Raw genomic sequence first — 26,141 nt, 5'->3', positions numbered from 1 at the left:
GAAGCGAAAGGTAGAAGAAACTCAATTTGTTATTGACTGAAAATGAATGAGTGAATTGGGTTTGTACAGAGGTTCTTGCTTATATACAATGCAAAGAGTAAAGTTGCTCTTAACCAATCAGCTAACTGACTAACAAACTTACCATAACAAATTGCAGAAGCGAAAGGTAGAAGAAACTGAATTTGTTATTGACTGAAAATGAATGAGTGAATTGGGTTTGTACAGAGATTCTTGCTTATATACAATGCAAAGAGTAAAGTTACTCTTAACCAATCAGCTAACTGACTAACAAACTTAGGAAACTAACCTAACTATCCTAACTATCTCAATTAACCAAGTAACCGACTCAGTAATTAAGATAAGCAAGGTAAAGGTAAAAGTAAAGTTGTAAACTATTTATTCACTATATCTAATAACTATCGCAACAATAGGTCCCCATGAAACAAAAACAACAACAACAATAAATCCATGAGAGGGAATTCACAATATCCAAATAAAGGGAACAATCAAAATTGACATGGACGTCCATACATTGTGTGTCAGTTTTGCGGGCTCAACATATATGATGCTAGTTAGTGCAGCCGTCTGCAATCCACTTCCAATGCGGTCTTTACCCGAATCAGTTTAATAGAAATCAGTGGTTTGTTGACTCTAGAGCATCTCAAAATCTAACTACCGATCTTAACAATCTATCTATGCCACCCGAGTAGGATGGTCCTGATAAAGTTCAAATTGTCGATGGTTCAAGTTTGCCAATCACCCATATTGAGATTACCTTTATTGATCACCCTTCTCCTCCTCTTGTATCATCTAATGTATTGTGTATTCCTTCAGCTAATAAAAAGCTTCTCTCAGTTCATGAGTTTACTAAGAGGATCAAAGTTTTCATTGAGTTTCATTCTATACATTTCATTGTGAAGAATCAGAAAAACGTGGGTGAAAATTCTTCAAGAAAAATGTGATCGAGGGGTTTAGTGTATGAGAATTGTTATTTAGACCCACCCCACAGTTATTCAGACCCCTGAAAAAATGCAAAATTACTTAAATATCCTTAATGAAAAAAATATAAAAAAAATCCCACCCCCTCTCACATTCTCTCTCCTCTCTCCTTACCTCTTTCCTCTTACTCTCACCCCCCCCCCCCCTCCCACCACCACACACCACCACCACCACCACCCACAACCACCGCCACCCCTATGGCCGCCGCCACCACCGCCACCACAAGCTCCATCTTATGTCATTTTTAAAAATTTTCAATTGTAGAGAGTTGTTACTGTCGTTTTTTTTTTCTGCAAATAAACGCACTTTAGAAGTGCGTTACGCACGCACTTTAAAACTGCGTCGATAACGCACGTATAACGTGCGAAGTAAACGCACTTTTAAAGGGCGAATTGCTGTAAATCTGTACATAACTGATGTCATATGATTTTTAAAAATTATGAGACTCCACAGTAAATCAAGTTAGAATATTTTGAGATTTATGGTGAAATAAAAAAATGTTTGAAATTCAAAATAAAATACCAGATGAAGGAATTTGGCTAAATTACACAAATCTTAGGACCTTCAAAGAAGAAGGTGCTAAGTTATGATCGTTTGATTTTTCTCTTCAACTTTGCAGTTGGTCGACTTCATATCCGAGATAAAAAATTGTCCAATTTTCCAAACCGCACCGCTCCTGATTCTAAAGCGACTACTACAAGGTGTCGGAATTTTGAGATTCTGACTACATATTTGAGCTCAGAATGATCCTATTATCTTAATCAATAAGTGTTAGTCCCAAATTTCTTCCAGAAATTAAATAGGAAAAAAAAAATCAGTGCGTTTCGCTCGCACTGTGAAAGTGCGACCAAAACGCACGTTGATAGTGCGTGATGGACGCACCTTCCAAGTGCGTGATGGACGCACTTTCCAAGTGCGTTTTGGTCGCACTTTCACAGTGCGAGTGAAATTTTTTTCATAAAGGGTTTTTTTGGATTTTACAAATTTAACAGGGTCTGAATAGCTGTTGGGGAGTCTGAATAACAATTCCCCTAGTGTATTTTCCGCTCCATGTGCGTTCTCAACCTCAAGTGCCCATAAATAGGAGCGAGGGTTAGGCCACCCAAGGTGCTGGTAGTGAAAAAAAAAATTTATGTTGCTCGACAATTATAGAGGTCGAGGTTCATAAATTTTTCTCTAGAAATACATGCAAGTTCTTCTTAAAAAATCAGGTCTTTCAATTGTTATTCAAAGTTAGTAAAATTAATGCATTAATTTAATTTTTTTTTTCTTCCTACAACTTAAGGTTCTTACTCTCTCGTATTCTATTATAATCCTCTCATCTTCTATTATAAGTCACTTTTATCTATTTCTCTAAAATTAAGAAAATTAATTAGTAACGATAAATTTATAAATTTTTTAATAATTTTCCAAAATTACCCTATTCAATAATTATTTCCCTTTATTAATGTTCCACTATCTCTAAATGATAATGGTCTTAAAAATAAAGCACAAAATTTTGGAAAGGATGATTTTGTTCATTGTTAAGTATTAAGTATAAGGGTTGACATGGAAAAAATAATTAATGCAAAGTAACTTATGGACAGAGTGACGCACATAAGTAGAACCAACTTAATTTTCACCACACGAATTTCAATCATTAATTGTGTTGCAAGCCCTTTTCATGGTTACATTAGTGTTTCCAAAAAAAAAAAACTTCTAAATTCCTATACATCCATCAACAATGATATATACACACCTCATTTTCCACCTATTTTTATTTTTATCTCTTTCCTCTTATCATCTATCACATCTCATAATTTATCTCTCTTACTTTTTCTTTTCTTTCTATCTCTCTTCATTCCACCTCTTCCACGTCAAAAAAAGGGGTGTACCATTAGAGGGGTTGCTGTTTTGTGTTCTTTTTTCGCCTTGGAAGAGGAGAATTTGTTCCATCTATTCTTCTCTTGTCCATTCTCCTCATCTGTATGGAATGTCTGTTACACTTGGTTGGGATCGACACTTGACTCGTTTGTGGATAGCAAGTCCCATTTTTTGCAGCACACAAATGGTTTTTCGAACTCTAGACAGAGGGCAGGTGCTTGGGCTGTTTGGTGCTCTACAATTTGGTCAATTTGAAGCAACCTTTCGCGGAGATCAAGCTGATGTGGAGTCCGTAGTTGTCATGATACGTCGTTCCTTTAGCTGGTTATCAGTGCTTGTGAAAGAGTTTTGCAACTCTTTTTTCGAATGGGTCAATGACCCAGGAGAATGTCTCAGACAATTATAAACCATGGATAATTGGGTACCGCTGTGTAGGAAATTTGGGGGGATCCTTCTAATCCCTTGTTGGGGTCTTTTCTTTCTTTCATTGCCTATTGTGGTTTTATTTTCCTGTACAGTTTGGCACCTCTGGTGCATTATTAATGAAATTTAGCATTTCCCAAAACGTCAAAAAAAGGTGCATAAGTAACAAACAATATTGATACATCCATCAACTCAATTCGAAATGGGTATATTGAAGCTAGCATAAGAAAAAATCCTGGTTTATCTACCTAGGTGGAAATTTTACGTAAAACCAATAGTGTGAAGTTATAATTACTCAACGAAAATCAGAAACTAAAACTATGATCTTATGTGTGTCTGTGTATAGTTATAACAAGCTATTTGATAAGTTAAATCTCACCGATAAATTTCCAACCAATACCTACAATTTCTTATTATTCCCTTAAAGTGAATTCCTCGTCGTGGAGGAATCAAATCCAAAAAGTCATGCACACTAGAGTAATGCATTAAAGTACTTGATAAGCGAAATGAAGTTGTATTTAACTCTGACAAAGTGCTTTGATACATGTTATTGCAGGAGATAGCACATAATGTCATATCCCACATTACAAATGTTAAAACCAGAACACAAGAAATACCACAATCACATATATGCTCAACTCGAAGTGAGCTAGATACCACTTAACTCTTTTGTTCCCAGCAGCTCAGAAACCATGAATCTTAATATGCTCCTTCTTCACGATACCAGCCTGTTCATGTCCACAAGTGGGGGGGAAATTGAATAAAAAAAAATTGTCTCCATCCTATAATTTGAAGGCAAGATCTTCCATAACAAACTTCCAGATATATAATTCAAATGTCAATACAATGAAAGGCATACATAATGTTTATTTGTCATACAAGGCACAAGTATGAGATGCTATCAATTAAAGAATATAAGACAACGACCAGACCCAACTATGACTTGCTCAATTCCAGCTTAAATCAGTGCTCAATCTAGGGGCATAAATTATATAACTCATACACTTTTTAAACTTGCCCAGTCCAATCAAAAATCCATTTTCCAACTCTTAGAAAAAGCATCACTTTTTAAAGGCCAACATGCTTCTCAAATAACTGACCATAGCAAAGATTACAACTGCAACAACATATAACTCACTCAGGATTTTTTGAAAACACATCCAACTGCATTAGTGGATCATTCCCAAAACTGAGGAAACAGCAGAAGGAGGACTGGCATAAACCAAATGCAAAATAACAAATTGATTCTCAGACAACCACTCATGCATATTACAACAATGAAGATTCCATAAACAAAAACAGCAACATAAAGTGCAGGGTAAGTAAACCATTCATATGTCATACCCATGGGGCTCAGGATAGAAGAAAATTTAAAGGGATCAAACAATTCAGAAAGCAAACCAACAAGTAACTGCATAACTCTGAAGATGAGGGTGGTAATTACCTGGACTAGGAAGGTAGATACATTCTTCCTTTGATCACCTTGAAGTTGAATAACCTAAACAAACAAAAATGTTATTTGAAGTAACAAGGGGTAGGTGATCATTGTCTTAAAAAGAGGATGCCAACACACCTGTCCTAGTTCTGGATCCTGAACAACTGTACCATTGCAGCAGAACTCCTTCTTAAGGTCTTTAAGAATCTTGTTATAGCTGAACTCCTTCTTCAATCCTTGGACAGTTGTCAAACTTTTCCTACCATTCCGCTGTTGTATACGAATATGCACGTACTCCTTTGATGACCCAGCACCAGAGTCCTCAGCATTTGCCTCAGCAAAAGGATCTAAAGATTGTTGAAACAACCACACAGCATTCACATATCATTAAGATTATTTAATTGTTAAACCAGATTATTGTAATCATAGTAATCAAATGTCCCACAAATTAAAGGATGTGCAAAGCTGTGAGCATCAATTTCACATAACCTTCACAAATTGTGAAAACCCAAAGGTATTAACTATCAACACATTAAAAGCTCAACATAATACCACCTTAAACCAGCTAAAAAACAAATTTCTATTACAGAGAAAAGTTCTCTACAAGTCTTGCCAAAACTTCTGCATCTGGTTCAACCACGGAATGTAATCAATTGATAATGGTATTACTCAAAATAATGATAACAATAATAATAATAACAACCCTCTGGTAATAGTTACAACTTAAAAAGAAGGTCAAATTTCATGTCCAGGCAATAAAACAGAGCAAAATCAGTTAACAATTACATTTCCAGAGAACAATTACTTATTGTTATGAATGATGTGACCCATGAAATGCAAGAAGTGTTATAAAACACAGGGATGATGTGGTTTTAAATTCAACAAGTCACACGTGGCAAGTGAGTTTTTCAATTTTAAAACTAATAAAACTAATTCTTGGACTGTGTCATTACTACTTTTGTAAGAAATAGCATCCCTCTTTCCAGAGTAACATCCAGATTTTAACATAAATGAGCATAGTACCATGTAAGTTCAGTGTAAACATTGAAATCTCAAGATAATCAATCATAAGTTACTCAGCAAGCGTAGATAGTACAGTAGAATTCTTTTTGAGGAAATATTCAAATAAAAGACATGCTATGTTATTATTCAGAGACAACATTCCCAAAGAACCCAACCATACTTTTGTTCATCCCATCATGAGTGATAGCATATCATGAATAAGACAATTAATCCACAGACAACACCTGTTAAGAAGTTAAAACATACCAAAGGCAGTAGGAATAGCTGCGTCTAGTTCAGACATGAAATTTGGCTCTCCGAAGCAGAAGATCCAACCAAACAAACTATTCAGACCTGGATTCAGAATGAAAATGTTAGTGAATTACTATGACTCCAAACTCCAGAATAATACAGCATCAAAATCATTGTCAACAACAATATATCTATCAGCACTGATAAACAAAACATACTACCTCAGTACCCTGACCGATCACAAACTGATCTTAGTAACAAAAAAAACTCATGTTTAGAGAAACAGCAAATCTAATAAAATCAAATGATTCAAAATCTGGCAAAACAAATTCAATAAGAAAATTCAATGAACAAATTGAATATTCCTTTAAATAAACAAGAATCAGATATATCTGTGAAAGGCATATCGAGTCATCGCAAAGGATAAAAGTAACATCCCAAGTCACAGAAAATACAAGATTTTCACCAAAATCCAATCGAAACAGAATAAAACCCTCAAAATCAATCGAATTCAGACGACAATTACCACGAAAGAAATCAAGCCAAACCCTAAAATTGACGGTTGGAGAAAATAGATCTATGATAAAGAAAACAAAACGGAACAAGAATTGGACGTTACCTGATCCTGATTAAGGGTTTCGATGGAGAATTGGAACCCTAAAAATGGATAAGGAAGAACCTTCTGCGAAACGCTTCGTTTGGGTGGAGAGAAAAAGTTAAGGAAAAAAGTGACTTTGGAAGAAGAAAATATATAAAGAAACGTAAGGTGGGGTTGGGTAAAGTCCAGTTGTAATGAAATATTGACATAAGCGTCACGTGTGAAGATGGATCTCTATTCTCTACGCGTGGGAAAGGGTAATGAATTCACGCGCTACCCGTAGTAGCTGCCTGGAAGGATGATATCTTCTTTGTTGAAAGGAATTGTTTTGTTACCCGTGCGTTGTACGGCGAGTTGATTTACTTGTGAGGTTTTTTTTTTTGAACGTCCTGTGAGTTAAATTTATAAAAAGAACTAAATTAATGAAATAATTTCAAATTAATCAAAATAAGTGATATCATGTACATAGTACAACTGAAACTTAGAAAATAATCCAACAACCTAATACAGCCAATAATGTGGAATGATCACCACAAATCCTATCTTCATACTTGTGATCAAAAAGCTTAGTTTCATACACTGCAATAAAGTAACACATCAATGAGTTATGTTTAGCTTAACAGCAAAAAACAATTAATTCATTTGATGCCAAGTTTAAATAGACCTGATATATCTTGGAAACAATTAGATAATGGAAAATACAGTCACCTCTGAGACATGAAGCAGATTGCCAACAACTGATCACAATCAGATTAGGGTTATATTAAAAAAAAATTAACTGCTGTTGTACTACATACCTTTCACTTACCAAATATTTTTAAATACTTCTTTATACACAACATTATGGGTTCTGTTTGAAACATTTCCTTCTTCATCTATGATTAGAATTTTCAAGCCACTTTGTAACATCTGTTTTTTTAAAACCTGAACAAATTTTCATGTAAAATGTTCCTCCCCGTGGGAGCTCATAACCTTAATATTTTAACATAAATAAATTAGTAGTATAGATCTATTTTTTTTTTAATCCTCATATTATTCTCACTATCAAATTATTATAGTTATACACATAAATATGCACTCCTAAAATTATGAAAAAAATACTAAAATTAATTATATTAAATTTATTTTCCATTAATAAAAACATTACTGGGCGAGACCCCAGGGTCCCTCGTCCAGGGACGCTGGCCTAAGGCGAGGATCACATCAGGGACTTGGGTCTTTGTCCCGAAGGCCCAGCTGGCCCATTAGGATGAGTTAGAGGCGCTAGGCCCAACTCCCCCAACTATAAATAGGGGAGGGATACCAATTGTAAAAGACTCTTGACTCATTTGAGAAATAACAAGCTTAAAATTCAGTTACTTTCTCTCTCTAAGCGGTTACACCCTCATTCTCTCTAGGAATCTCACATCACGTTCCTTGCACCTTAGGTACTATACCTCATCTCAATGTTCATGATGGAACATTTGGCGCCGTCTGTGGGGACCGGTAGATTTTGATTCCCGGACTACGTGGTTTGCAATTGAGTTTGGAGAAATTCGATTTTCTAGGAGGTTTTCTGCAATTTGGAGATTTTTTATCGAATCCTTGCCTCGCCGACAGAGCTTGATGGAGTTGTTTCGCCAACAGTATAGTGAGGAGCCGGAACGGAGCCACGTTTCTTCCCCGCGCACCGCAAGGTTAGATAGGCACCGCCGGGCAGAGGCACGTCGTGCCTTGGGTGGTGACTTGAGACTGCAAAATGAGTGTCTGGACTGGGCGAGACCCTAGGGTCCCTCGCCTAGGGGCGCTGGCTTGAGGCGGGGATTACATTAGGGACTTGGGCCCTTGCCCCGAAGGCCCAACTGGCCCATTAGAATGATTTAGAGGCGCTAGGCCCAATTCCCCCAACTATAAATAGGGGAAGGATACCAATTGTAAGGGACTCTCTTAGCTCATTTGTACAATAACAAGCTTGAAATTCAGTTACTCTCTCTCTCTAAGCGGTTACACTCTCACTTCTCTCTAGAAATCTCACATCACGTTCCTTGCATCTTAGGTACTATACCTCATCTCAATGTTCGTGATGGAACATTTGGCGCCGTCTGTGGGGAACGGTAGATTTTGATTCCCGGACTACGTGGATCGCAATTTAGTTTGGAGAAATTCGATTTTCTAAGAGGTTTTCTGTGATTTGGAGATTTTTGGTTGAATTCTTGCTTCATCGACAGAGCTTGATGGAATTATTTCGCCAACAGTGTAGCGGGGAACCGGAACGGAGCCGCGTTTATTCCCCATGCACCGCGAGGTCAAGTAGGCATCGTCGGACAGAGGCACGCTGTGCGCTGAGTGGCGACTTGAGACTGCAGAATGAGTGTTTGCAGGAGCAATTGAAGTATTATCACCTCAAGCAGTGGAATGACGAGGAGGAGGAGGCTGAGGCCGTTGCGGCGATCAAACCTTTCTCGGCAACAGTGCGAGAGGTGACCATACCAGACGGTATGACAAGCCTCGTGTTGGAAACGTATGACGGAAGAACCAATCCGCAAGATCATCTGCTACGTTTCAATAAGAAAATGGCGATTAGCGCGGTTTCTGATGCGGTAAAGTGTAGAATGCTTCCCTCCACTTTCCGAGGCGCAGCAATGACTTGGTTTATGGCCCTGCCACAGGGATCCATAAAGAAGTTCCGCGACTTCGCGTCGAAATTCCTGAGCCATTTCTCTGCCAGCGAGGTCGAGCATCTGTTTCAGATTTGGCAAGAGGTGCGAGAGACGTTGAAGCAGTACGTGGAACGGTACAGCACCGCATCCGCGAGATTTGAGGAGGCTGAGCCTCGAACATGCGTATGCGCTTTTAGGAGCGGATTGTCGTCAAGAAAGTTGAGCTGCGAGCTGAGTAGGAAACCACCGCGCTCGATGACGGAGGTACGTGCCAGAGCGAGAGACTACATCATAGAAGAGGAAAATGAGGCGCGTGAGAGGAAACGGCTGAGGGCAGCAAAGGTGTCGCTGGCGAGGAAGCGGATACAGGAGAAAGAGGCAAGTAATGTGCGAAAGGTTAAGGAAGTTGGCCAATTAATTTAGGAAATCAAGGAAAGACCACTCTATTCGAAGAAAGATAATGTGGAGCGCAAGCGTTCTCGGCGGGCAACGAACTCTCGCCGACGAAAAAGGTCAGAGGGGGACGCGGGCTAAGAATTGGCAAAGTCACTCCTGGGGGCGATGGCTGCGGAAACAGACGAGGATGGCGAGGACGGAATCGACCCCCGGCACAACGTCAAAGGTCGGACCAAGTGGTGTGAATTTCACAACCTAGAAGGCCATAAAACCAGTGATTGTTTATCTCTGAGGGGCCAAATTAGGCAGTTGATCAAGGCAAGACAACCGCGAGGTCGCAGGACATGGTTTAGACGAGGACAGCATGAAGCGAGCGCCGAATGCAGGAAACGAGAAGATGAATGTGGCGAAAGGGAAGGAAACAGAGGAAGATGTCTACGACAGGGGCGGGGCGATGGCCGGAGCGGTTAACACAATCACAGGGGGCCTTTACGGCAGCAACATCGCATCCCATGCAGATGACCCGCCGGTGATAATGGTAAGAATTAAATGTTTCAATGTGCAGAGAGTGTTTTTGGACCGAGGCAGGTCCGCGGATATCATCTCCAGGGATGCATTCGAACGATTGGGGCTTACAGACAGGGATCTGATACCATACACAGGAAACCTGGTAGGTTTCTCAGGAACGCGGGTTCAGGTACGCGGCTATGCGGAATTGGACACAGTTTTTGGAAAGGGCGAGGACGCCGAGCTTTTAAGGGTAAGGTCCTACAGGTTGTGGCAGTTTATGACATCATCATAGGACGAGACATTTTAGGTCGTCTCCATGCGGTGACATCCACGCCCTACCTCGCGGCAAGGTATCCATTGCTATGTGGGGGAAATGGAAAAATTGCGATGGATCAGAGGGGGGCGATGAAATGTTGCAGCGATTGCATAAACTTGTATGGTAGGAGGGGAGCTGGCGAAGGACACAGGTGTCATGAGCCCGTGGTAACTGAGGGCGGGCAAGAGCGTCCGGCTAAACAAGGCCAGAGTGACGTGGGCAGGCGAGGAAAGCTGGATAGCAGAAAAGAGAATAAGGTGAAGAAGCGGAAAAGTTTGGGTGAGGGGGCCCAGAAGGCAGGGCGAGTAGGACACCTTACTCATACGAGTAGCGAGTTATATGGAGAGAGTTGGGACATGGATGCATCTAGGAGAGGCGTACTAGCGATTGAGCCTAGGCTCACCTTTAAACAAGAGCGGCTCCTGAGTGAGTTGGTAGAGGACAACGTTGACCTTTTTAGTTGGGAATGAAAGGGAACCACTTTCGGGGGGCTGCCCACATTTAGCCCACCCGCGCAGAAGGAAAGAGAGAGGGAAGAAGGGGCAAAGTTAAAGGCAGGAAAAAGGGAAATTCGTCGGCGAGCTGGGACTGAAGAAAAGGGGGAGGCAGAAGGGAAAGATGGCCAGTTGCGGTGTCGTCAGGATTAGAGGAAACGCGGACAATTGGAGGATAGGGGTAAGAGGCCAACGAAATCAGCCCGACGCATCAAGTAGGGCGAAAAGGACGAAATACTGGGTACGATACTCTGATCAAGGGAGCAGTCGCAAAGTGAGAATATGGCGAGGAAACAACCAAGAAAATTGGACTAAAAATAAAGATGCACTCTTTTCCTCCAACACGGGAGTTTTTTAACGAGGCATCCCTCGATGTAAAATTTACAAAAATCAAATACAAAAGGATATTCTCAGCAATACTCCTAACTACTAACCTGAGACGGCAGCCTGGTGGAAAAAAATCCCTGAAGGTGGCGATCCCAACACGACCTTGATGTGTGGGGATCGCTTCGGAAAGTCTGGCGCTGACCGTAGCCCCTGCAGGCGACGTGTGCGGATAAGTTTCTTATCCAAAGAACCTCCCCGAAATATGGGTGAGTCAAGTCTTCCCGAAACACGGGCGAGCATTTTTAACTAGGCCAAAAGTCTCGGGCAACCTATATGGTCATTGGGCCCCGAGCAACTGTAAGACCCCGCCTAATAAGGCTGGTGGGGCCACACCTGCTCTTACGGGAAATATGCGTGTGAACAAAAGCCTCGGTCCAATACCGAGCGAAAGTCCTAGTTATACATGGCACACTCTCAAAACTTTAAACACTAAAAAACATGTGCTACACGACAAGGAAACGAAAGGCGGAATTCATGGTGACACCAGAAAGCATCTCCAAGATAAGAGTGACTAGTGTTGCCAAAGAAACATCAATGCTGAAAAAGAGAAGAAAAACCTGACATTAGGCTTCAATTGAAACCCCAATCTTTCCATTACTGCAACATTAAAGCTTTGAAGCATTGAATTTACATGTAGAGCTACACACAAACACACAAGATTGAATGAAACAGATAATTGCTTCGGCGGACAATCAAAAGCAACATAAAAACCTTTCACATCTAACATTAACTGATACTATAGCTAATATGTACCATACACTTGATTACCATGAAATTCCCCAAGTATATGAAACCCTAAACCAAGCCACAATAGAAGATGTGAAGAAGAAAATTACCTTGAGATGGAAGAGTATGAAGGAAGAGCTTCAAAGAGGAAATCCATGAACCAGAGAACTTCTGGAGAGAATAGTTTTTGAAATTACAATCGCCGCATCAAATCACAACGTTAAACCCTAATCAATGATAAAATGATAAAATGATAAAAATTGCCAAAAAATAAATAATTCTTACTAATCGTAAAGGGCCAACCAAACTTATTACTGCACAATTATCTAATTAAAAGGGAATTATTTATTTATCTTTTATCATGGGTTTTCCCTTTATGATTAGTATGAAGCTTGTGGGTGTGATCTCAGCGCGATCTTACATGTAAAAGATAAATAAATAATTCTTACAAAAATGTACGAATAAGGTATATAATATATGTTGCTCAAATGCTGGTTAATTGAATTAGTACCCAACCTTATCGTAAAAAATTTAGGAAATCATACAAACTAATTGACTAAATGACCCATGATAAAGGGGTTGTCTAAATGTTTACAGGTGCATCGAACGGGCTCTATACTAGTTTATAATATGCACAAGACACAACACTTCCATCTGGCCGTGAAGGACCAAACCATCAAAGCACGAGACATTGCATGAAATAGGTGACGTGGAAGCATAGAAAGAAGCATTGAAGCAAAGCATAGCCACCACAACAATAATTATGGGTGCCCACTAGGGTGGGCAAGTTTCAAATCGGACCACCGGTGGACCATCATCATATGCCGTTGGATCTGAGAATCTTAGAATATTCTTTTATTGGATGGTTAGGATTTAATAGATGATAAAAGGGCAATAGAGTAAATAGACTCTCTTCTTCTCCCTTTCTCACTGTTTATGCTCTCCACCACAACCACCACCTTCCGCCGGAGCCTCAGCTCATACTCCGCCTCCTCCTCTGCGAGCCCCAACCCCGATGTGGCCGGCTCCGCCTCCAACCGCCTCCGATGGTTTCACAGTTCCAGATCAGAAAACAACCAGTAACACAAACACTAACACCAAAGGCAACAACATCAAGTCATCAATAAACCTTGCTCGCTCTCCGCAACCTGTAACTGCATCTGGATCTCGATATGATGGAACCTTCGTTCTACCTTAGGTGATGGAAAAGAGAAAAGGGTTTGAAGCAAGATCTGGGTTGAAGCAAGGTGAAGCAAGAAACATGGAAGAAGATCGAGATGGTTCATCAGATCCCCTGGTTTTGTGTTGCAGAGGGCCCCACTCCAAACAAACACGCATCACGCACGCTGTCTCAATCTTTTTTCTCTGAATCATACACCCATGCGTCTTAGATTCTGATCCTTGTAATCATTTACGACCCTGGCTTGGAGGATCCAGAGGTAGAACGAAGTTCAGGTTTGCTTCAGGGCAGTTTGGGATTGCAATATGGGGCTATTAGGGATTTGTGGTGTTTTTGGTTTTCTTGCTGTTGTTTTTGGGAGAAGATGAGTGTGATTCAGGTTGAGATGGAGTTGTGGGTCGGTTCTCTGAAAGTGTAGCAAGGCGCTGCAACTCTTCGGAATGTCCCTGCTGCAGGTGAAGAAGTCGTTGAAGGCTTGCGAGAGATCGAGAAGGCGAGTTCGCCGACGAGGATGAAGGTGTGAAAAACGACAAGAAGGGGGGGTTGAATAGTGTTTTGAATATAAAAACTTTCCCCTTAAGATTTAAAGTAAATCTTTTTGGTTTATCTAAGATAGATGGTGCAACGGATAAAGATAGAGAGAAGAGAAGAGCACACAAGTATTTTATCCTGGTTCACTTGATAAATCCCTCAAGCTAATCCAGTCCACCCGATAAGGTGATTTCTTCTTTCTTAGAATGAAGACAATCCACTAATCAGATAATTGTTACAACTGCACTTGAAACCTACAAGTGACTAACAATACACTGACTTAGCTCACACTAAGATTCACTCTCTTAGTCTTCTCAAGGATACTGACCTAACTGGTCCCTTAAGGAATCACCACTAAGATACATAGATCCTAGTCTTCTTAAGGATACTGACCTACCCGGTCCCTTAAGGAAAATCAAACAATTGTATGAGGTTGGTGTTTACAAAGGTTTGCTTCTGAATAAGCTGAGTGTAAACTAAATAAGAACAGATGAAGAAAGTAGAGGCTAGAATCTTTTCTTGTATTGCAGCTCTTGGTTTCTCTCTCTCTTCTTTCTTCTTTTCTTCAGCCTTAAATAGTCAAGGTGCAAAGGATATTTCTGTTGAGAGAATATGACCGTTGGAGGGCATTTCTGGAACTTCCAGAACCTGCTGTGGCTGAACCTTGGTAGGTAGGCTTGTCAGAATAGTACACTGCTCTTGTACTACTTGATAGAGACATTTTCCTTTAACCATTTACTTCTGATATGACGACGCTTCATGTTGGAACTTGTGAAGCTTGGTGATCAGAGTCAGAGGGAAGCTTGCATCCTCTGACCTTCGTAACTTCAGAGCTTCTGATCCTTCAGAGCTTCTGGAACTTCAGAGCTTCTGGACCTTCAGAGCCTCTGGTCCTTCAGATCTTCTGATCTTCAGAACTTCTGATCTTCAGATCTTCTGATCCTCAGATCTTCTGATGAATATATCTTCTGGTATCAGAATCAGAACCTGTTTGTCAAAACACTCAAGACAAACGTTAGAGTACCATAATTGTTCATCCACAAATAAATACTTGTTATCATCAAAATATAGAGTTGTACCACATGACCAAATCTTGATCTTACAATCTCCCCCTTTTTGATGATGACAAAACCATGTATTTTGATGAACAACTCTAAACAAATAAACTGAATACACTCAGAGTATAAGGTATCAGAGTTAAAACTTATCCTGATGTGTATAGTTTATCTTGCTCCGTCTGAATCCAAGACTCGAGCTTGATTCTGAGCTAAGCTCCCCCTGAATCTAATACTTAATATCAACCACGTTCGAAGTATCTAGATTCTGAGCTATATTGAAGTATGTGATCAGAGTTAATTGAGTCATAAGATGTATCATAGCATTGAAGGAGATGACATCAATCAGAATGTATCGTCAGAGCATATAAATTGATCACATAAGGGAGTTGTCAAGATACTATTAGTTCTCCCCTTTTTTGTCATAAGAAAAAAGAATGAAGGTGGAAAAAAAAATAGTAAGAGCATAAGACGAAATACTCCCCCTCATAAGGAATACCAAGTGATACTTGGCTTCTGATTAGTATATCTTCTGATGAGAGCAGAAGTGTGGTTCTGGTGACATCTCCATTCTGGACAAAATTTCATCTTCAGATACTTCAGAATGAGAAGCTATGAACCTACTCTTCTTCTGATGACGCAAGTCAGAAGTTGTAGTAGAATCTTCTGATGTTGTTGCAATTGGTTTATCAAGTTCTGAGTCTTTGTTTCTTTCTGAAACAGTCATGCTCATCTCTGCAAACTTTTTCAGCTAGCTTTGACTTGTCAGAGTCAAGCTTATCATTAATTCTAACATGAATAGATTCAGAATATCAGCAGAGGGGTTCTTATCAAAAACCAATGATTCGATGACCAGATCTTACTCTACTGATTCCTCCAAGATAAACTTCACCTTCAGGTTCAAGTTTTGGATCTTGGGACATATGCCTTTCTCCCGTCATGTGTTGCCTGCATCCACTGTCCAGGTTCCATGGTTGGAGTTTCGATGAACCTATTGAAGATATCTGCAACATATATAATCTTATCCCTAGGTACCCACTTTCTGGGTCCTTTCTTGTTAGTTAACCCAGAAGTTCTGACAACTTTGGGTCTTTCAACAGGATAATATAAAGGAATTTGAGCATGATATTTTGACATAGAGAAAGTTCCTTTCTTAAGAGATGATGGAGCAACTTCAGAAGGATTAGAATAACCAATGCCATATATTCCATTTCTGCTTACGCCATAGATCATTGAAAGCCATTAAGCTTCTGACTACGCTTTTAGCCAGGAATCTTTGAAAAGATTTTTCATATTTAGATTCATTCTTACTATCAGAGGCATCATAAGCAATAACTTCTTCTAACTTAATAATTTGATTTTTGAGCACAGAGTTAGAGTTAACTAAAGCATGATTACTCACATTTAATTCAGAAATCTTTTTCTCATGTTCAACAGAGGTTTCAGAGGCAGAAGAGAAATTTTTTTTCAACTTTTTATGCTTAGTCAAGAGAGAGTTATATTTATCCATAATTTCATACAAAGCATCTTTAAGTTCAGAAGTTGAGAAAGAAGCAAATACCTCATTTTCATCGTCAGAGTCTGGCTCTTCCTCTGATGCAGATTCAGAGTTAGTTGCATCTTTTGACTCTGCTTCTTTGTCTTTGACAATAGCCATGAGTCCTTGAACTTCACCATCAGAGTCAACATCCTCTGACTCTGATTCATCAAAAGTCACCATCAGACTTTTCTTTGGTTTGAAATGCTTCTTTGACTTTTTGTCCTTTGATGAGCCTTTGTATTTGCTCTGCCTGTGCTTCCAGATGCAGTTGAGCTTTCTAGATATCAGAGTCAGCTCATCTTCATCAGAATCTTTTGATGCTTCTTCAGATTCTTCTGCTTCAGCTTGGAGAGCTTTTGACTTCTCAGATTTAGCCTTCTCATATTTGGATTTCAAGGCTATAGATTTCTTCCTCAGATCTTGCATCTTTGAGCGCTTCAGCTCATGACATTTCAGTATGCTGATGAGTTCTTCTAAACTCATATGCTCAACATCTCTTGTAAGCTCTATTGAAGTCACTAAAGGCATCCAGCTTTCAGGAAGACTTCTGATGACCCTTTGATCCCGATCTCTGGGATTTTGTTGTTGATGGCTACACCCCTCCTGTTGATAAACATGGTGTAAAGATCCCAAGGGAGAAGATGAGTGAAGATCAAAAGAAGGAGTTCAGAGATCATCACAGATCAAGAGCTATTCTGCAAAGTGCCATTTCATATGAAGAATATGAGAAAATTACTGATCGTGATTCCGCTACGTGTATCCTTGATTCCTTAAAGATGACACATGAAGGAAACAAAAAGGTGAAAGAGACAAAGGCGTTGTCTTTGATCAAGCAGTATGAAGGACCAGAGGCTCTGAAGGTCCAGAAGCTCTGAAGTTCCAGAAGCTCTGAAGGACCAGAAGCTCTGAAGTTACGAAGGTCAGAGGATCCAAGCTTCCCTCTGACTCTGATCTCCAAGCTTCACAAGTTCCAACATGAAGCGTCGTCAGATCAGAAGTAAATGGTTAAAGGCAAATGTCTCTATCAAGTAGTACAAGAGCAGTGTACTATTCTGACAAGCCTACCTACCAAGGTTCAGCCACAGCAGGTTCTGGAAGTTCCAGAAATGCCCTCCAACGGTCACATTCTCTCAACAGAAATATCCTTTGCACCTTGGACTATTTAAGACTGAAGAAAAGAAGAAAGAAGAGAGAGAAACCAAGAGCTGCAATACAAGAAAAGATTCTAGCCTCTACTTTCTTCATCTGTTCTTATTTAGTTTACACTCAGCTTATTCAGAAGCAAACCTTTGTAAACACCAACCTCAAACAGTTGTTTGATTTTCCTTAAGGGACCGGGTAGGTCAGTATCCTTAAGAAGACTAGGATCTGTGTATCTTAGTGGTAATTCCTTAAGGGACCAGTTAGGTCAGTATCCTTGAGAAGACTAAGAGAGTGAATCTTAGTGTGAGTTAAGTCAGTGTATTGTTAGTCACTTGTAGGTTTCAAGTGCAGTTGTAACAATTATCTGATTAGTGGATTGCCTTCATTCTAAGAAGGAAGAAATCACCTTAACGGGTGGACTGGATTAGCTTGAGGGATTTATCAAGTGAACCAGGATAAAATACTTGTGTGCTCTTCTCTTCTCTCTATCTTTATCCGCTGCACCATCTATCTCAGATAAACCGAAAAGATTTACTTTAAATCTTAAGGGGAAAGTTTTTATATTCAAAACACTATTCAACCCCCCCCCCCCTTCTATTCGTTTTTCACACCTTCAATTGGTATCAAAGTCAGAACCTGTTTGTCAAAACACTCAAGACAAACGTTAGAGTACCATAATTGTTCATCCACAAATAAATACTTGTTATCATCAAAATATAGAGTTGTACCACATGACCAAATCTTGATCTTACAGAGGACCTGTGAGATTTGTTGCTTCGGGAGGCGAGTTTGCCGAGGCGGAGGTCGACGACGGAGTCAGTGAGATTTCCCGAGAAGCAGGTGGATTTCTTGGAGTGTGGCAGTGTTGTTTGAGGTGGTGGGCTCTGGTTTGAGGTGGCGGTGTTGTTTCGAGAAGCGGATGGTTTTTTTTTTAGAATTTAATTTTTTTATATATTTTATTTGTAAATTACTATTTTGACCCCTGGTCCACCGGTGGACCGGTTTGAAACTTGCCCAGTGAGCACCATAATTATGCACCACTATGGAATATCATTGATAAACAAAAACCCACACTTCCAATTTCTAATATGCACAAGACAAATATTCTATATTCCAACTGGCCGTGGAGAACCAAACCATGCACACCAAAGCAGTAGACAATGCATGAAACAGTGACGTGTAAGCACAGAAAGAAGCATCGATGCAAACATAGCCACACCATCAAAACACCAAGAACCAACCCATCCACGTATCTCACATGCACCACCCCAATTCCTCAATAAATGCCCCTCCACCATAAACACCCTCCACAACCAAAACCAGAGTGAGATAACATAGCAACTGAAATGGCCGGTCTCAAAGTTTTTCTACTTGCCGCTCTGCTTCTGGTGGTGGTTGCCCATACCGCCACTGCCACCGCCTCATGGAAGGAGGAAGAGAGCTGCAAGAAGGTTAACCTGAAGCCCTGCGAGAAGCACATCATGCAGAGGATCGAGCAAGACGAAGATCAGGATCATCTGAAGATGCGAGGAATCCACTACAAGATTCGCCGATCCGAAGGGGAAGATGAAGAAGAAGAACGTGCTGATCAGTGGAAGCAGTGCTGCAACTCTCTGAGAGACCTTGATTCGCAGGAATGCAAGTGCCGTGCGTTGAACAAGATCATGAACAGGCAGAGCGAGGAATTGGAAGGGAAAGAACAGATTAAAGACTTCAAGAAAGAGTTGTTGTTTTTGCCTATCTCGTGCGGGATGCCTCCCCTCTTCGGATGCGAGTTCGACAACTAGAAAGAAACGAATAGTCACCTGTAAATGATAGCTTATCCTACAAATTAAGCTATCTAGCAAGCTAAACGTGCATATGTAATAAAGAAAATAATAAAGATGATCACTGATATGTATGATCATGTTTATCAAAAAGCAGTTTCTTTCTGTGTATATATGGTTTAGCTTTGCCTATATGTTTTGTGAAATCTTTGGTTAGCTCTCATGAACTGGTTCTGTTTAATTTGCTTTTCTAGTTCACCTTGAGTTTTGATGCCTAGGCCAAACTTAATTGGTTTGGTTGTCAATAAATAAACTACCAATGCTTAGTCTCGCCGGCAGGAATTTCTTATTTAAATACATCTAGAAAATTGAATATTGAATAGAACAGAAATTAATTGTGTTTCTACTCAAATAAGAAATTATTTTCACTCCACAAACACATAAAAAAATTGAATTGAAGTGTGAAAGAGATGTAATTAACTATTCAAATTATTCAAACCCAAAATGCAAAAAATCTTACGACGCTTTCTATTTTAGTTTTAGTTTTCAAGGCAAGTGTATTTCAACTTCGTAAAACTTTGTTCAAACAATTTTTATTTTTATTTTTTGAAAAAGAGGTTTTGAAAATTGTTTAAAAACTGAGAAGGAAATCAGGTAAGCTCTTACTTAGGGAAGATAACAACATCTGAGATGATGGGTCAGAGATGCATGCGAAGCTCAATCCATAATCAAATGCAAATGTCATTTTAAGATAAAGCTTGTAGTAATTGTTATAACTTATAACTATCCATATCAATTTTAAAAGTTTTGGCATTTAGAATTTTAGAAATATTAAACTTTAGAGTTCTGGTGCACTTTCCAACCTCCACAACTCACTTGAAAAAAAAAACGATTTCAGCAAGCGAATTTCAGAAGCTGCCCACAATAACTGATGGGGAAGAAGGGAAACTAAGAGCAGATATTCAAAATTCAGGTTTTGCTATTAGAATTAATTATATAAAACCATTTATGTAACTCTAATCCAACAGTTAAGCGATCTAGAGTTTGATTCTTACCGCCCTCAATTTTTCTAATAAAAAAAAATTAAAGCACATGATGGTGATCATGTGCATTCTCACGCTTCAAGCCGATACGAGCAAACTTAAACAAACTTTTTCAATAATAATTGGTATAATTGGTTGCTTCACAGTTTGATACAATTTTTTTCTTCATTTCTAATGTTTAGACTATATTATGTTGTTTCACATGTGTGAGTAGTAGTGAATGTTCTTCGCACCTAGATTTTTTGGCACACTTTTATTGCTACTCCGCCAATTTTGGAGCGCGTGTGATTATTTCTCTCTCTGACCTTTGTGCAGATATTATGGACTCCGGTCACAATTATAAGTAAAAATCAATTTTTTAGATTCATTGAATAAATGATGTATGTGGTCATTATTATTCAATGAATCTAAAAGTTAATTTTTGCTTATAATAATGACCAGAGGGTGTATTCAATTGTGTATTACTGTTAATTAAAATTGTATACTCTTCTTTTTACTTGTTGAACCACATATAATAAACCAAGTTTTATGTTAAAATATTCATTGTTATTAATAGAAATAATGTGGAAGTGAAAGTTAGAGATTACATGACTTTTGATTTTTGTTTTTCGTTGAATTAAGTGTGGGAGGTTGTCCCTAACTCTTATTGAATTGTTTGGTTTTAGTCTCTAAGACCGACATGGTCAACGGCGGAGCTCCGGCGATCCCACGTGTATGTGCCACATCATCTAATGTGCCTGGTAAATCTGGGGTACACTCTTGTGAAAGGGGAGAGTACTCCGAAATATCGGAAGAACCCATCTCCATCGAAGGTGACATCACTGCATCATCTGTAGGTAGGGCGAATAGGGGAGGGGGATAGGGCATACTCAGCACACCCAGTAGCTTGTCCCTTTTCACAAGAGTATGGAGGGACTAAAACCAAACAATTCCATAAAGGTTAGGGACGACCTTCCACACTTGCTCCGACGAGAGACTAAACCTAAAAGTGGTGTAAAGATTAGGGACAAAAATTTAATTAAGCCTTTGATATTCTACTCTAATATTAATTGAGATATTTGGAAGTGAAAGTGATTTTAAAGGTGCGCGGAGAATAGTTGTTACAAATATGCATCGATTATTATTTGATATTAGTGATTTCATAGTGCCAACTACCTTGCAATTTTTTGCTTTATATAACTTAATCTTTTTTCCTTCCTTCTTCTATTGCAGAGATAGCACTTTGATATTTTTGATTTATGAGGTTGGAAATACCCAATCTATATTTATTTCCTTTCAAAATGTTATACTCTACCAACAAAATCTAGCACAGCAGGTAAATAGTTGGGCTCCTTAAATCTAGTCCAGAGTTTGATTTATAACCGGTGAGTATGGAGAAAGATATGTTGGTAGAGCCCCTATCCACTTTAATACAATCTCTGATGACAATATTGGTTGTGAGATATCCTCGAAAAAACCTACTCGTTTTGGACAATTTTATGTGTTTTTTTTTGTCACTGGAGATGTAAACGCAGGCCTGGACCAGACGAGCCATATTTGGGCTCAAGCCCAAGAAACAGTGACCAGCCTAATACCAACAGCAACAGTGTGATACTTCGTAGCTAGCATCAGAAACTGAACCATCTCTGTAAATTGAGCTTGTGCTCTGTTGAATCTTGAGGCATGGGCAGCGTCGATTTGAGGTACGAGGTTGCACAGAAGGCATACATCAAACTCGTCCTTCACTCCCTCAAACACCCCACCTCCGCTGTCAACGGCATCTTGATCGGCCGCGTCTCCGCCTCCAACGACACCACCGTCGAGATCGTCGATGCCGTCCCTCTCTTCCACTCTCACATCGCTCTTCTCCCTCAATTGGAAATCTCCCTCATTCTGGTCCTCCCTCTCTCTCTTTCTTAGGGTTTTATTTATGCTCTCTCTCTCTTATTCAGTTCTGACCCAAATGGTTATTTGTGATATTATGCATAAAGTCACATGCTTTCTTAAATAACATGCAGTTTAATGAACTGGGTATTTTTTTTCTTCTTCTGGGTATCAGTTGATTGCTGCTTACCTATTCTCTTTAGCTTATTATTATAAATTTATGCATAAACACATTGGATATCAGTTACCCCCTTCTGATGGATATCTGTTTATTACTGTTGACATTGGATTTTCGTTAGTTGATTATTCTAAAATTATGCATAAATCCATATGCTTTCTTAAGTAACATGAAATTTAATCAATTTATGTTTGGGTGTCAGTTGATGATTGTTTACTTTGGATTCTCCTTAATTGGAAATTGTAGAATTATGCATAGACACATGTAACAGCAATTTAATCAATTTCTGTTGGGTATCAGTTGATTGTTGTTTAATTTGGTTTTCTGTAGTTGGTTATTGTTAAATTAATGCTTGAAGACTTGTACTTTCTTAATTAACATGTAATTTAATCAACGGGCTTCATTTTTTTTTCTGTTGGGTATCAGTTGATTATTGTTTACTTTGGATTCTCTGTAGTTTTCTGATTTTTTAAATTCTTTGTTTTAATTATTGTTTGTGGGATAGATAGAGGAATATTTTTCCGCTAAAGGGTTGAACATAGTTGGGTATTTTCACGCGAATGAGAGATTTGATGATCATGAGCTCGGTGGTGTGGCGAAGAATATCGGTGACCATACCTGCCGCTACTTCCCCCAAGCTGCTATTCTCTTGGTATGTGTTGAAATTTTTGCTATTTTTTTGTTAGGAATTGTGTCGTTTTCTTACTATCTATTTGTTCGCTTTTGAATTCTTCGCAGTTAGATAATAAGAAGCTTGAAGGTTTGAAAAAGAGCAAGGAACGTGGTGCTGTGATGCAGGTTAGTAATATAAGTGTGAGGGAATCTGCATTCATCATCTGCTTTAATCATTTGCTATATGAAAACAGTGTTTGCCAACTCTATGGATTTTATTTGGATTTCTCTTGATTATAATAATACGTTTGATCAAATCATCGAAGATATAGAAAATATAAATCTGCAAGGGATTTCTATGAGTGGACTGAACTCAATGGAAACATGGAAACCTTTGAACTCATAACAATATGTGTATCTTATGCAGTCTTCTTTTGCTTATATATTTGGTTTCCGCATCTTAGTTTTAGAGCTTATTTTGTTTCCTTATTCTGTAAACTGGATAAAATTTCTGTATCTAATAGTTTAACTTGAAATTGGGGGGTAGCATCTTGAATGTGTATTAGTAGTAAAATCATGGACCTCAATCTGATGATGGTCAAGATTTAAAAAATCACAAGGCTCAAATATTTTGCTTCATCCCTCTTGCTGTCACGAGCAAAAGTTGAAAGTTTCCTTTGTTTTATTTGCCACATGCAGCATATCAATCTATCTGATTTGAAGAGTGAGAGAATAAAATAACTTTGGTGTGTGATTGACATGCGTTGCTTAATTATAAAGGATGCAACCACGGGCCACTATAAGACTTTTTCTATCATTTGTACTAATCACAAAGATACCATGCCTTTTGTTACTTGTTTTGAATTTTATGATGTCTCCAGAATACACTTTCTTCTTTTTCCCCTTCCTTATATTTTCTTGATAAATGAAAAAAAAGCCATCAATTAAACGTTATTTAAGCCTGATTGTAAGTGTTTATGCTATTATATATGGTTTCCCCATATAAAAAAATGTTTCTCCATATGATCTAGAACGATCTTTTTGCCAGTTACATTAACCTCGATTGCCTTTTTCTTATGATTTAGCTTTATGTTAGGGATGCATCTAAGAACTGGAAGTTGGTTCCGTCAGATGGGAACAGTAGATTCTCTCTCAAAGAGCCATCAGCAAATCTGGTCTTATCAGACTATATTTCATCTGAGAAATGGAACAACATTGTAGATTTTGACGACCACCTCGATGACTTAAGCAAGTAAGTGCTTTTACCTGCAACATTTTGTGTGTTTGGTTTCATGTGGAGCCATATAATCAATTCTCTTCTCATTGACCAGAATCACTTTTAGGTGATTATATAGATGCTTGACTATTGACTTAGACAATTGATTTTAGTGTCAAAAACAATTCTGTGGAGAAGCTAGAGGGAGTAGCTTCTGCAGTAGTCATTATCAATTATGGAATTTTGTAACTGAATTCCGCAACATTACTTCATAGAAATCACTTTCCCCATAAACGTATTCAAACATAAATCACTTCATTCTCAACTCTCTTTTACAATAATCAATTTTACCAAAATCGATTTTGACAGCTCTAATCCGAATACGCACTTATTTATTTCCGTAGATTTTCATATATGCTGTCATAGTTGACTTTACATGACCTATATTCTATTTTGTTTTCAGGGATTGGCTAAACCCAGGGCTCTTTAACTGATGCCAACACTTGGGAATTTCCATCTTTACCCAGTTTACTTTTCAAGTGGATGATGCATATGCCGGATTCTCGATGATGAACAATGAGGGAACAGATTTTGACGTGGGGATTCTGATTCATGAGAAAAATTTCAGATGGATAAGCAGGATATGTAACCGCTCTGTTTGACAATCTTCAGTCTTCCGCTCGCAAGGGTTTTGGTTGAAGAGCCTTTGTTTTTTATGGAATGTACGTACATTACATTGGTGTTTTCTTGGTTTTGCTTGTTTACGCTTTTATGTATTTGGTTCAGATTTATTTGATTAATGTCAGGAGGACTACCAAACACAAGAATCCAAACCCTCAACTAAGCACAGAAGAGTGATACTACAATTTTAAAGAATAAAATACAACAATACATAACATGCTCATAAAAATTACAAACGAAGTGAATAGAAACAGATTAAAAACTAAGCAAGGCCTCACTGACTCTGTCAAAGCTTTAGTCTAGTCATTCACATTTTCTTCCCTCTAATATCAAGGCCTTACTGACTCTGTAAAAGCTTCTACGATAAGCAATAAGCAACTCAACTGCAGTAGGCCAAATTTTACGGATATAGTCTGAAATCTGGTAGGTGCACTAAGGAGATGGGTGGAGATGGGGAGAATAGAAATGGTAGTTGGAGATGGAAGATGAAACAAAAAAAGTCCTACGTAGAAAATAAAAGAACCCTCATTAATTTCAAGGCTCACATTTATGTCTATGCATGTTCTAGTCCATATTTTTTTTTTTTGTCAAAGGTGCAAAGGTTAACATTCAAAGTTTGTCTAACGACACTTACATCTGTGGGACTTTTCTCCCAAGAAGTGATTTTGCAATGCATAATCAGAACATAAATCAAGCTTAAAGCATGCTCACTCATGTTGATCTAAGAAACCAAACAAACTAAGAAAAATCATACAGACTCTTAAATCCTAGGATCACCAGCACAACAACTCAACTTTCAGAACAGTTTTAAAGCTACAAATACAAATTTAAACATCTGCTCACTGCAAATCATCCGACTCTGTCGAAGTTGCACAAAGTGACAGCCTTCAAAGAAGCAAACATAGCTTCAACGGCATGACCAAGAGGAGACAAGTTAGCAGTACTAGCACCATGGAAAGAGGCAGCAGATCTACACAGCAGCAGAACAGAAGGAGGGCGTGGATGCCATCGATGCAGAGAGCACGCAGTTTAGACACGGCGACGGCGGTGGCACGATGACGCATCAAAGCTTCAGGATCTGGAACAACTACAGCCCAACCCTTCTCAACCCAGAGCTTTGCCAGGAGGGGCGTTTGGAGAAGGGGGCCTCAGGCCTGGGTTGAAGGGGCACTCAGAACAGCGATGGCGGCGAGGTGACGGTCGCAACGTCAAGAAACCAGATCTGCGTCTCTGTACACGGTGGGAAATGGAGGAGACGAAAACCGCCAAAGTGGAAGTAGCAACGGAGTGAAT

General features: G+C 39.0%; 4 protein-coding genes across 7 annotated transcripts; 3 read left to right on the top strand and 1 right to left on the bottom strand.

The window, feature by feature from the left end:
- Positions 1–3,783: 3,783 nt before the first annotated feature.
- On the bottom strand, positions 3,784–6,753 carry LOC130742378 (protein translation factor SUI1 homolog). 3 transcript variants are annotated; one of them, XM_057594480.1, is made up of 5 exons: positions 6,594–6,753; positions 5,990–6,076; positions 4,859–5,067; positions 4,730–4,783; positions 3,784–4,067 (listed from the first exon to the last, which is right to left on the bottom strand). In XM_057594480.1, the coding sequence occupies exons 2-5, from the start codon at positions 6,024–6,026 to the stop codon at positions 3,969–3,971; spliced, it is 399 nt and encodes a 132-aa protein (XP_057450463.1). In that variant the 5' UTR covers positions 6,027–6,076; positions 6,594–6,753; the 3' UTR covers positions 3,784–3,968. The 3 variants fall into 3 exon arrangements, with proteins under 3 accessions (XP_057450463.1, XP_057450464.1, XP_057450465.1); XM_057594481.1 differs by having other exon boundaries at positions 3,784–4,013; positions 6,594–6,752; XM_057594482.1 differs by lacking the exon at positions 6,594–6,753 and adding an exon at positions 6,501–6,524 and having other exon boundaries at positions 3,784–4,013.
- A 2,371-nt stretch (positions 6,754–9,124) lies between these two features.
- On the top strand, positions 9,125–9,634 carry LOC130744092 (uncharacterized). Its single transcript, XM_057596286.1, has one exon. The coding sequence runs from the start codon at positions 9,125–9,127 to the stop codon at positions 9,632–9,634; it is 510 nt and encodes a 169-aa protein (XP_057452269.1).
- A 9,185-nt stretch (positions 9,635–18,819) lies between these two features.
- On the top strand, positions 18,820–19,468 carry LOC130748903 (conglutin delta 2-like). Its single transcript, XM_057602154.1, has one exon. The coding sequence runs from the start codon at positions 18,836–18,838 to the stop codon at positions 19,274–19,276; it is 441 nt and encodes a 146-aa protein (XP_057458137.1). The 5' UTR covers positions 18,820–18,835; the 3' UTR covers positions 19,277–19,468.
- Positions 19,469–21,889: 2,421 nt separating this feature from the next.
- LOC130742377 (ER membrane protein complex subunit 8/9 homolog) lies at positions 21,890–24,994 on the top strand. Of its 2 annotated transcripts, XM_057594478.1 has the most exons (5): positions 21,892–22,173; positions 22,845–22,991; positions 23,078–23,137; positions 24,037–24,203; positions 24,631–24,994. In XM_057594478.1, exons 1-5 carry the CDS (start codon positions 21,961–21,963, stop codon positions 24,659–24,661), a joined length of 618 nt encoding a protein of 205 aa, XP_057450461.1. In that variant the 5' UTR covers positions 21,892–21,960; the 3' UTR covers positions 24,662–24,994. The 2 variants fall into 2 exon arrangements, with proteins under 2 accessions (XP_057450462.1, XP_057450461.1); XM_057594479.1 differs by lacking the exon at positions 24,631–24,994 and having other exon boundaries at positions 21,890–22,173; positions 24,048–24,197.
- The last annotated feature ends 1,147 nt before the right edge of the window (positions 24,995–26,141 follow it).

This window comes from Lotus japonicus, chromosome 3, assembly GCF_012489685.1.
Source record: "Lotus japonicus ecotype B-129 chromosome 3, LjGifu_v1.2".
Lineage (NCBI taxonomy): Eukaryota > Viridiplantae > Streptophyta > Magnoliopsida > Fabales > Fabaceae > Lotus > Lotus japonicus.
Note: the sequence above shows the minus strand (reverse complement) of the source record. Positions and strands in the feature narration are given on the sequence as shown.